The sequence below is a fragment of the Argiope bruennichi genome, chromosome 3, assembly GCF_947563725.1.
Source record: "Argiope bruennichi chromosome 3, qqArgBrue1.1, whole genome shotgun sequence".
Lineage (NCBI taxonomy): Eukaryota > Metazoa > Arthropoda > Arachnida > Araneae > Araneidae > Argiope > Argiope bruennichi.
In genome coordinates this window covers 28,890,929-28,904,191 of record NC_079153.1, presented here as the reverse complement: position 1 = coordinate 28,904,191, position 13,263 = coordinate 28,890,929, and the positions used below count along the sequence as shown (strand labels likewise).

Genomic DNA, 13,263 nt, shown 5'->3' with positions numbered 1-13,263 from the left:
AGCCTCTTTATTATATTTCCATTCAGCCTAAATACAATTTTTATTGAGATCATACGAATTTATGAAACAGAAAATTAGTTCAACATCGTTTAATAAGTTTCTGAAATAATAATTTTAACTGCAAATAAAAAAATGAATTTGAGTTTAACGGAATTTGAGTTGTTACAATTTGTTTTCTACTTCCTTAAATATCCTATTAATACAAATTTAAAATATCATCCACAATTCTATTTTTATTTATTTTTTGATTTGATGTTAGATCTAAAAATTCTAACAAACAGACTTTATCTCCGAAGAATCTTTGTTAACTAAAAACCACAGTATCTTGTATCGATCATTTCCATTATGTATTAATACATTCCATTATGTACAGTTATGTACTAATACATTCAATAAAAATTGCACACAAAGTTAAGTCGAGATTTGCACCATTTATTTAGAAACTTCCTTTCCACAATTTTTGCATTTAAAGTGTCATTGCTTATTACCATAAATTATTTAAATCCTTCACTATGTATTTACCTATTATACAATATTTATCACCACGGTTCGTTATTAAAAACGTACTTTATTACCAAATGGTATTTCTCCGGCACTAGTCATTTTCAGATCCAATAATTTTAACTTGAATTTTTGGAACAAATCAATTCCAACTGCGTTCCAGCCAGCTTTGAATTAGCCAAATTCCATTGTATTAGTAAAGCATATTCGATCATTGTTAGTAAAAATCATTTTTTTTTTCAGAAATAAAGAAAACCCACCTTCCACTTTCCAATAACTGAAGTTCTATCAATAAAATAATTGCAGATTTATTTCACCAAAAAAAAACAAAAAACGAAGCAATACCTCAACGAACAAAACAGCAGCAAGCAAGATAATCGCTTCCTTACAAAACTAAGAAAATAAATAATCAGAAAGGACAAAATGCCGGTATATAAAATCTCCCCTCATAACCACCCATGACTTCCATCATTGTGGGAAGTCTGTTCTAATATCCAGCAATACCGCAGCTAACAAGATTCCAAAGTCGGAACACGTGAAATTCGTTCGAGATTTTTCTTGCTCCCCCCCCCCACCCTTTTTCCACTTTTTTGGTGATGCCTAGCTGAGAAGTGGGCGTTCGAGGACCCCCCAAAGCCCGAGCAAAGGGAGATGATTAAGAAAACGTAATTACTGTCATCATTCCGAGCTAGCAGACAACTGGTTTCAAACAAGCTGGTGCACTGGCCCTTTTCATCCACCTTTTCGAGAAATGACAGTGATTCGTGCTTTTTTTCCCGCCTGGGCTTTACGAATTTCGTATGCAAAAATACATATCCTTCCATTTTTTTGCTCCTTTTCTGATTTATCTCCTTCGCCTCCTTTGAAAACGTTCCCTATTTTTATTCTCGTCAGTGGTCTGGGAGATGTATAGTGAGATATACAGGGGAAACGTTTGCGGTTCATAACAATAATCTAGCTCAATACGTGGCATTTTGGAAATGAAAAGCGATTTCATAAAGTCAAGATTCTAATTTCTGGATAAATAGATTTCATTTGGTACGTGAAGGAAGGGGGGGGGATGGGAAAAACTGCTTTTCGAAATAAAATGAAATAGATTGTGTTTTGGTCAGGTAGTTTTCCTCGTTTATTCGAAGCAGAGGGGGAAATTTAAATGGTATGTTGACGGGTTTTGATATGGAAATTTATTTTTTTTAATGAAATTATGCACAACATGCATGAAATTATTTTCGTGCACTTCAGATTTATATTTCATTTTTTTTTTTTACATTAGAAAAAATAGACAGCATGAATCATATTAGTTTAAGTAGTTATTGATGAAAAGATTTGTACGGACATAATTTTTTTTAACGGCGCCTGTAATACGTGCACTTTGCTGTTAAAGAAATTGCGAATTCAGTGATAACAGAATATGAGCTAAGAGAAGCAACATATGTTTTCGAGTGTGACTTTGTTGCAAATTATAATGTTTTGTAATGACAACGGCGTTCTCAGCTTTTTTTTCTTTTACTTCGTATCACTCGATCAGTCATCAATCTTCCTTGTATCCTAATACCACCTCATTATGTGAAATTACTAATATCTACATATAGGTACGGCAATAAGAATATAGGTGCATTTTTATTTTTACCACTTATCCAAAAATGGTGTACATTCGTAACTATACACATGTAATAAAATTTAATATAAAGGCTGTCCCAAAATTAACGCAAGATTTGAATTTATCAACATTCTTTCGTACAGTATAGTGTTGGCAACCCTATTAAAAACATTTGACAGCTGGTAGTAAAAATGGAACGGAACGATAGAACGTGTTTTTATTGTTGAACAATATTTAATAAATAAGGGAAATTCTGGCGGCTAAAGTTCGAAAATTTGAGAATTTACCCCCTAAATTGTGTGGTTTAACACTATTGGATTTTCTTTTTATGGGGTTATTTGAAGTCAAAGACTTATGTCAAGAAGTCCACAAGCACGCGTGCATTGATAGAGAAAATCCAACGCTGCATCAACAAATTCAACCACATTTATGCAAAATGGCCATGGAAAATTTCGACGAAAGAATGGGTGTGTGCCAGCAAAGCCGTGGAGGCCATTTGTCTTACGTGTTCTTCCATAGATAACCCTATTCTGTGTACTTTGCGATTCAAAAAAATATAATAATTTAAAGAAAAAAAAATTGTGTTTTTTATTTAATTCAAACCTTATGCTAACACGTTGTTCTACGTGCAACACTCCGCTTTTACTAACCCTCAGCTATCAGTTGTCAAATAGTTTTTTTTAATAGGATTGCAAACACTTTAATCTAAGAATGTTGACAAATTCAAATCTTGTGTTAATTTTGGGATATCCATTACAAAGGCTGCCACTTTTTAAAAAAGGCTTTGCCAGTGAGTCTTTAAATAAAGTAGGAATTCCAGTTTCCGATTTAATCTATCATAATTATGCTATTTGAACAAATGGTCAAGAATATTTGTAGCTATGTTTTCAATGTTATGATGAAATTCAAATTCATCCATCATTATATTCAAACGCGTGTTTTCCCAATGTTAAAATTGGGATTTATAAAAAAAATTGGTTTCTATAGATATTTACTCCGAAATAGGAATTTCACTTTTGTTTCGTAGTTTATACTCGTTTTAATTTGTACCTAAAGTAAATAGTTAGCATGTTGCTATAATTAAATTCATTTTTAATGGTATTAAGGTGTACGTACACACTAGAAGATTTTTATTTTAGCTTTAAAAATCCAGTTTTTTCACAGTAGGTCATTAATGGTCAGTAGGTCATATGTTTAAACTCATTTCAGTCAGAAAAATACCATATTACACTAATTATTAATTAAATAATATTTAATGAGCTAATTAGCATATTTTTGAAACATGATATCTTAAATTGTAATTTGTACAGAACACAATTCTAGTTGGAAATTATGCCTAATATTAGTCTTCATGTTGTCTGCCTCAATCAAGTTATAAATATATATATATATATATTTTTTTTAACAATTTTTTCATCAAAGATGGACAGAAAAGGCGAGATTTTTTCTGTCATTTTAACCTCTAAATAGTTATTAAAAATTTATTTCTATAAATATAACTTTGATTGAGGCACAAAACATCCACTGTTTCATACAGATTATTTTGATATATAAATAAATGTATTTGGTTCATTTCTTCTTGAGTTATGATTGTTTGAATGAAGCACATTGGGGGAAAATAATATTCCTCATAAAATGAGTTTAAAAAAAAACCGAAACTAGAGTTTTTAGTGAAAGTACCTCAAGAAAAATAATTATAACTCGAGAAATATTCCGAATATTGACAACATTTTGGTATTGTTTGAAAGCTAAAGGATCAGAGAACATTTTGAAGTAATAAAAAAATATTCGATATTTTGAACCATTTTCGAAGTTTTAAGTGTGTATGTACACCTTAAACAACAACGTAGAATTTAAAAAAAAAATAAATGGCTTCCAAATTCATGGTTTAACAGCCTAAAAAGTGAATAACCTAGATGCAGTAGCTGGTCATCAAAAATGGCAAATAATTACAGGCATTTCAAAATCAGAAATTTGATCCATCAAACTATTCTTTTTTTCTATTATCAATCTTTCTTACATATATTAAATCCAAAAAGAATGCCAGAACTGCATTTCTATATAATGATTTAGCTGGCAAATGCGATATCCTTCGATTTGAAAGATTAATAATTCCAAAATTTTAGAGATAGCCAAAAGGCACTTGACCAACGAAATGGCAGAGGTCAGATTCTTACTTCAATATTTTAAAGTTTCTGGAGTCAGGGTAAGATGATAAGCGTTTATTAAGTACCATCAATTGTGCAAGGTTGAATAAAATTGCCTTTGATGATGATGGAGTATAGTTTGATGTAAATTCATGCATCATGTGCCTAATGCATCAACATTAATCTATCTTGCCTGACAATCTATAAAGGACACTCGATTGGATCCATGGGATCAACACGGCAGGCTTCACGCTGGATTTAAGGTGAACTAACCACATTCCAAACTGTTTCACTGGCAGCTACAAACTATTTTAAAATAAGGGAAAGTTAGTAGAAGTGTTATACAAAATACTTTTTAATATAAATTTCAAGATCTTTCAATATATACCACTTTTGAAATTTTCTGATGATTTGATACGAAGTCGTAATTAGACATTTGCGATGAGTTTTTTGCATTGTTTCCCCTCTTTCAATGGCATTTAATAAGAATCGCATCGAAATTATATCACTCTTCTCATTAGAAAAACTTATTTTCAGAAAAATTTGAAATTGAAGTGCAATAGATTATTTCGATCCATTTTATATAAATAATTATTTTAAATCATATCCAGCATAATAGTATGCTGGATATAATTAAAAAAAATTTTCAATGGGTGACATTTTTTGTTAATATTAGAAATTAAACCAAGATCTTGAATTGAAAGAAACTTTTTTTCCTTTTACTTTTAAATAATTTGAATTAATTTCTTCAAAAGTAACTTAGTAAACACAAAGTTATTATATTAGCATGCCAGATGAACACAAATTTTAAAAGGGGTTAAAAACTAGTTTTAAATGCTCCCTTCCTCATAATAAAAGGAAACCTATTTTATAAACTAGAAAATAATTGTAAACGAGATTCTTAGTAATAATATCCTAGTATACAATGAAAAATACATTTCTATTGAAAAATTATGTGAAAATGGATAGAAAAAACATTTCAAATATAAAGTATCCATTATATAGTCATCTGAAAATTTTAATAGTTTCTTCCTTTGCTTTTTAAATCACAACCAATTTTAATTGTTCCTTACAACTGTAAATTGAACCATCCTCAGTCGCCCTTTCTTCCTTTGTTCCATAAATCACAATTAATTATAATTGTATTTTATAATTGTAAATTGAATCACCCACAATCATCCTTTGCTTCATAAATCCCAACTAATTCTGACTGTACTTTACAACTGTAAATTGAATAATCCTCAATCATCCTTTCTACCTTTGCTCCATAAATCACAACTAATTATAATTGTACTTTAAATTACAATTGTAAATTGAACCATCCTCAAACACAAGTGCCAATCCCAATATCAACAACAAGTATTGGAAATTTCTAATGTTCTGAAACAATTCCTTAAAATAAACTGAAGCCTCACCGATGACATTAATTCTGAAGAAAGAAAATGTCATTTGATGATTTAAACTTCAGCGTTTTTTAAATGCTTCAAGTTTGACAATTTCGACAATACCCCACATTCAATGACAGCTTTTTCCAAAAGGGAGTGGGGTAGGGAGACAATAGGGAACTTTTTTTTTCCCTGCTAAAGAATCTGACGCTCTTTTCACTTCCCTTCTATCTCACATTCCTTGATTTCGCCAAGCCAGCGGCTTTTAAATAGCTCAGTTCAAGCCGCTGCCAATCATATCTTTTGTCCGTGAAATGTTTTACTGTGCACTTTTATTAATGTATTGGTTCTTTCATTTTTACTCGCTGTTATCAAATGATATTGTTATAGATTGTTTAAACTTCAGTTTTATCATTCATTAAAAAAAATGCATTCGTGTTTGCAAAAAAAAAAAAAAAAAAAAAAAAAAAAAACGATCATTCTGCCTAAAAAATGGCTATTTTATGATTTTTTTTTTTTATGAACCTTTGTAAGTTTCTAAATTATAATTGTATCAAGAATTATTTACTCTTACGATACTCGAGGTCACACTTACCAAAGAATTCAAAAGTATTTTATTTTTTAATCAAATTTTGTTGTGGATAATAAGCATACCCTCCAATATTGGTTACCTAGTCATCAATAATACTTGTATGTTACATATAGGTAGTATCAACAAATTATTGAAAAATAGATATTTCTAAAGAATTTTAATTAATTTAATTTTAATGCTAGTTAATTTTAAAATAATTTATAATAATAAATAATTAATCAATTTTACAATAAATATTTTCAAACATTATTCAAAATTATTTAATGCATATTTATTATTAACTAATATAAGTGAAATAATTTTTTTTTTTTAAATCACACAACATGACTTTATAGATCAAACAAATTAACACTGTTTGTTAGATATTTACAACTTTGTTTCACTCGTTAGCAACCTCTTTTTCTTTTTTAAAATTATCATTGCACAATTTAATATCCTATATTCCAAATATTTCATCCTATATATAACCAAATCCGATATTCATTTTTATTATGAAAAGTGATTCCAGCGTTTTTGTATTCATGCTGGAACAGGATTCCCTTTTCTTTTTTTTCCTAAAGCATGCTAAAAAATACTTTGGCTATCCTGTGCTGTGAGCGATTTGGATAAAAAGTCTTTTTGGCATTATTTTTGTAGTTTTCCCTCTAACTTTTGTTGCTACTGTTAAGTATGGATCATTTTAACAGGTTTTCAATCACGTAATTAAAAAAAAAACACACATGCGTATTTAAACTTGCAACACACAAATCATATTTTTGTTTAATATAATTAATCGATATTATCAACAATAATCGGTAAAAGTGACAAATCGATTTTTTTATACTGACCAGTTATTAATAATAAACAATTAATTACATCAACAATAATAAAATCACTTCGATAAATATGTGATTTTAAAATTTGTTTGAAATAGTTTGTTACTTAAACTTTTATGAATGTCTTCTTGGACACAATAGAATAGACTTGCACCAGACAAGTGATAAAATACAAAGCTTTTAGAAACTAGAGATTCTTGAATTCACATACGTCATTAACAAAAATAAAAAATGCATCTTTGGTATCTCAAAATCACCCTTCTCATATTAAATCTAGAACAAAGGAACTAAAAATTTATTCATTTGAACATACCATAACTAATGCTAACATACCATAATCAAATCACTTGTTACATTAAAAATATTTCATTTAAATTTTTATTCAGCAAAAACAAGTTAATGTTAATTAAAGTCAAGATTTTACACCAAAATTGAGAGTTTCAACTTTGCAAACGATAAACTTATTTTTACTAACTAAAATTTAATTATTTCCAGTTTTATTTAATTTACTACAAGTCATGACTTTCTTTTTTGTTGACTTGGCGATAGACAGCCAAACTTGGCACCACATCCCAACCCTCAGAAATACCGGATGTGATGGTCAGATTCTAGCATTTATCAATAATTTATAACGAGGCACTGTTGGGGGTCGGAAGGTTAAACGGCGAGGCTCCATTATCACTTTTATTCTATGGTCTTTTACGGCGAATCATCTCTCCCGGAACCATTTATTTCATGACTCAAAGATGAATTTAGAGGGGGGAGGGGAGAGCCAATTTCTGCACAATAATTGATAGGGGCGGTAGAGTAGGTTTTTCCAAAACAATCCTCAAATTCAATTTTGTTAACAGTAACGGTATCCTGTATTTGATTACAGGTGTGTGTCATTTTAAAGATTTTCCAAACATCAACCACTAATGTGTGCGCGTGTGTGTGTTGCGTTGCTAAAAAAACACTAATTGACCGAAAGTTAGTGCCTATTTAAAAGTGTTTATGGGTTCTTTAAAAAGGATTACATTTAGGAGGTTGCTGCTTATAAGCAATTAAATGAAAAAACGAATTAAAGTATTGATATGTTTTCAGGAATTATATCTGAAAATTTTTAAAACCACATTTGTGTAAGAATATATAAATACGATATTATAATGGCAAACAGTTAAATTCGACATGCCTTATTATCTGCCATAAATTTAAGAAATAATAGTGATATTTACCATGAAATGATTTAATGAAACGCTTGTTAACTTGCATATGCGAAACCAAGTAAAGCAGCTTAGTACGTTTTAGATATTCCAAGCACAGACTAACCCATAAAACATACTTAATTTTAGTTAAGTGCCTTATCATCATACTCTAGTGCCATCCAAGCACCTGTTATGTAAAATAAGCTCCACAACACTCATGATCCGACACTAGGTTTCTTTCCAAACATTTTAATGGAATAAATTCTTTTGAAGTAAACCGGTCGATTAGAATTCATCTTGGGTTCCCTCTACATCTTTCAGGGTAAGGACAGTATTTAAAAATGCGGGATTAAAATAACTAGTCATTCAGGCAATCTCAAATTCAAGACTGGCGTATTCTTTTGGAGATATATAATTTACATAATTCCTATTAATAAATTCACCTACTCTATTATAAGATGCTTTGTAATCACCAACTGCAATGAAAGAGAAGTTACTGCTGAAATGCAGATCATTTGCTAAATGCAATGTATATTCAATTATGATGCAAGTTCATTTGAAATGCAATTGTTGCGCATAAATTTTTACGCAAGAAATAAGATATAATAAATGTGCATTGCTATGAAGCTTTTTAAACGCAAGGCCTTTAGGAAATAAATGATAGCATTTAATCTAGAAGTCCACGGTACAGCATTTTAATAATTTGACTTTTTTCTCTCAAATCTTCAACAGATTCACATTATAGTTTCTAAGAGCTATTATGATGGATACATAGGGGGGCATGATATTTTATACCGTTTATTGAATATAATTAGTTTAGATTGTCTTAAAATAGTACCTTCATTTTCAAACTACTGAGCATGATGAGAATGAATATAATCCTTGAATTATCCGAACAGTACAATAATTCATAGCTAGCTTTAAAGGATTCCCGTTGTGCGTTTACGCTATTATGCTTTTTCAATAAGGATGGTAGTTTTACTACTATATACACAATCCATCCAAAAAGGGATACGTCCCAATAGGAGTCGAAATTCTGAATTTTAAGAGAAGTATATATTAAAAACAAAACCAATGTTATTTTGTTTAACAGATTTTCTATTTGAGATCTCAGATTTTTTATACGAGTGTGATTTGTATCACTTTATTAAAAGAGCAAATCCTATCATTTCATAAATTCAATCACTGTAGATGATTTGTGACATGTCTAGATGGACGAGCTGGGAACCGAGGAACGCAAGAAAGAACAAAAACAAGATAATCCCACCATCACCATGATCTACACACATTTGGCCAAAGGGGTGGTCTGTCACCATTTTCTGAGAATTGAATGAGAAATACATAAAATATGCATACCCTAGAACACTGGTTATCCAATCACCAGTAGAAGTTCTTATCAATATATTACATATAACGTAGTATCGATAAATTATTGAAGAATAGATATTTATTATTAACTAAATAAATAAGCGAAATAATTTTTAAATAAAATCGCACAATACAATTTTGTTGATCAAATTAGACATTTGCAATTATTTTTCATTAAATAGAAAAGATAGAAAACTGTTTTGCCTTTTAAAGTTATCATTGCTCAGTTGAACATCAAAACAAACACTCATATTTTTGTTAAGAGGAGCTGCTTTAGTGTTCTTGTATTCACGCTGGAATATTCACACTGGAAGATTTAAGTTTTTATATTATATTATATTATATAAAATCTTGCTAAAAATTCTTTTATTACCCACATTGCTGTGAGCGAGGATTCGGAAAGAGGGCATTTTTTATAGTCTTTATGTAATTTTATATACGTAACTCCGTATTTTTCATTTAATTTCCATAGTAACTAAAGATATTCCGTAGGTGTGGGAGGATATGAATATGGCAAGTTGAGCTTTGGATTCAAGAAGGGTCAATGGAAAGATAAATGAATGAAGGTCGTCGAAATTGAATACATCGAACACAGAAGAGATTGCCAGGCCCTGAGGCAAACTACAGGTAGAAGATGAATGACGAGAGGGTAAAATTTCAACAGCGTCGAGACTGGAATGAAGATTTCTGTGATGAAAGGATAATTACGATAAACTTGGATTCAAGCCATAAAATCAATTTTTCCATTATACCCAAGTCATTGAAAATGTACAGTAAGCATTTGTTAGATCAGTATTTTAACTTAACAAATCTAAAGCAAAGAGCAATTTATGAGAAACTTAGAAACTTATTACAGCAAGATCCAACGGAAGATAATCTAATTATCTTGATACCACAAATAATGAGGGTGTTTGTTTTTCCTTACCTGGTGATCAGGTGTAGATCCGCTATCAGTGCTGTGACCCCCCGAAGTGTCAAGTAGACCTCTGGAGACGCAGGGAGGACCTCCGCAGAAGCTGCTGCCATTGCTGTTGTTGTTTGTGTCTCCGATGTCGGGCTTCGTATCTCTTTCTTCGATGACAAGATCTATGGGCATCTTACCTTTCAGACAGCTAATGTACCGCTGGCAGAAGTTGTCACAAAGTTCGTGAACCTGAAAAAGAAACGTGATTATTGTTTCAGATACTTGAGTATCAAGGCCGGTCCGAAGAGAGAGGGGAAGAGGGAGGTACGAATGCAAAAGTCCTTACGTTTCAGAGGGATCCGCACCGTTACCGATTTGAAAAAGGAAAATATTTGTTGTGTTGTTGTAATAGACACTTGACAATAGAAATATGGATCTCGAAGTGATTTTTTAAAAATCTTTATGAGAGTTTTAATTAGTTAAGCTAAATTAGGAGCTTTTCTACGATAACTTACGAAAATATCATAGCATAAAAGTACATAAGCTATCAGCGTAATTCTATGTGTATGTAAAAAATAAATAAATTAATTTTTAAAAAACCCTGCCGAGTGGGCGAAGATTTTTCTCCTAGTTACTTAATGTTATAGTCGTGCAAATTTGTCTAAATCTCCGCAGTTTTTGAAAAAGATTTTTTTTCTTTTGCTAATTTTCAACTATAGATAATAGTGTTGATTTGAAATTCAAACCATTTTCATTGCTTCATTAAATATTTAATCGCATGATTTTCTTTCATTGTTGAAAACTAACGATGCAGGATTACGTTTATTGTTTACCTAGTTTATACGAAAAATAAAAACAGAAATCACAATACCGCGATATTTAAAGGCTAAATAAATCTCAAATTTATTTCTTTTAATAACTTTATGATGTCATAGATCTGATGCCTATCAGAAAGATTCATTTGAGGAACCAACAGACCATATGTAAAATAATTAAAATAACGCAACTTTATATATTACAATTTTAGACGTGAAATCTGTATGTATGTGTATATATCTGTATAAGGTAAAGTAATTAAATACCTTTCACGTATGACAATTTTAGACGTGAAGTCTACATATAAACTGTTGAATTAATTGATATTAAATATAACCAATATTTCAGATCCATCAGCTGATCAAACTACAGGTTTTCCACTGGTTATTAATAATAACTGATTTATCTCGTTTCCAGTAATAAATATATTTAAATTTTAATCAAAATTTTCCCTTTTTAGGCCTACTAAATAACTTGGATAGTATTCGTGATTTGGAAGAGACAATTTTCAAATTTTCAACCATCAAATATTTAATAGAATATTTAAATGCGTTTCAAATATTTATATGCGAAATTTCAAAGTGGATCTCGAAGTGTTAGTAGAGGATGAATTACATGAATTTATTTTAGGAAATTAAAATGGGTTGCCGAGTTTAAGAAATTTATTATTACATATAAAATGATATTTGTTTAAAAATAATTTCATTGTATGCAAATTTTATTTCTTTACTAAAAATTAAAATGATAAATAAACCGCCACAATTGCAAGAGGATCTTTATCCAGATTGAAATTTGTGAAAGATTATTTATTAACCAAGAAAGATTTAACGCAAAGGCATTTTATATGTCATATCCAAGCTAACCGAAAATCTAAATCATGATTATTCTATCAATATAAGGAAGGAGAGCATGTAAGGAAACAAAACTAAAAAAATGTACTGATAGCAATCTTACGACATACCAAATCTATTTATAAGTTTATGAAACATTTTTTTAAACTTAATAACAAAATTTTTTATTATGACTGAAATGCTAATCTTAAAAAATATATATTTATCATTCTTCCACATCTCTCATAAAAATATGTTTTATAAAATAATAAATAGCAAAATGCAATAAATTATTATAATGATATAGAGCTTTGTTTTCGGATCCAGCTTTTGATCTCACCGGATTTGATTGATTTGGTTTGGTTTGGTTATATTAACGTCCCGTTTGAAGCAACACTAGGGCTATTTTGGGACGGACCTCTTAATTTTGAACCGCGGTCAGATGACGAGGACGACACCTGAGCTGGCACCCTCCTATCCACACCAGAGCACATAAGCGGGAGGACGTTCCGTCATGACGAATTTAACGTGCAACAGACCCCCTTACACGACGGTTCTTCGGTGGAATCGGGTCACGAACCTGAAACCCTCCGGTTCCGAAGCCGAGACCTTACCACCAGGCCACCGCGGCCCCACCGGATTTGATGTCTTAACTTTTATTCGAACATCTAGAAAAATTCTAAAAAATATATGATTCAGGTATCTTAAAAACTCGCGTTGCTATTATTATTTTAATCGAATTGAGTTCTAAGAGCTAAGTTAATTTTAAAATTATGGTTTTCGGCCTTGCAAATCACACACACACACACACACGCGCGAGCGCTGGCAACTCTCACTTATAGTTCTAGAAATCTATTGAAACATTTTATGAAAAATATTCGAATAACTTATCTCTACTGCTTATCAGTTAATTGAACTATCAGTGCTTTATTTTATTTTCCTGCATACGTCCAAACTCACTACTAACAGATTGCCTAAAGTGTAAAAGAAAGGGAAATAATGAGGACGATTCTCCATTTTGAAAATTTAAAGCATTGAATTATTTCCTTTTTAAAACAATTTTTCCCAATGAACTGCCATTGAAAAATTGAATTGTCAGTTTTATCTACAATTACCAACTT

The 13,263-nt window shown here is 30.6% G+C and overlaps 1 protein-coding gene across 3 annotated transcripts in view; it reads right to left on the bottom strand.

The window, feature by feature from the left end:
- The window catches only part of LOC129963171 (homeobox protein Meis1-like), a 133,886-nt gene that overhangs the window by 72,649 nt on the left and 47,974 nt on the right, over window positions 1–13,263 (bottom strand). For all 3 annotated transcript variants that reach the window (XM_056077310.1, XM_056077309.1, XM_056077311.1), the window contains exon 5: window positions 10,518–10,745. In XM_056077310.1, coding sequence (XP_055933285.1) covers window positions 10,518–10,745 — 228 coding nt within the window. The remainder of the gene's footprint in view (window positions 1–10,517; window positions 10,746–13,263) is intronic.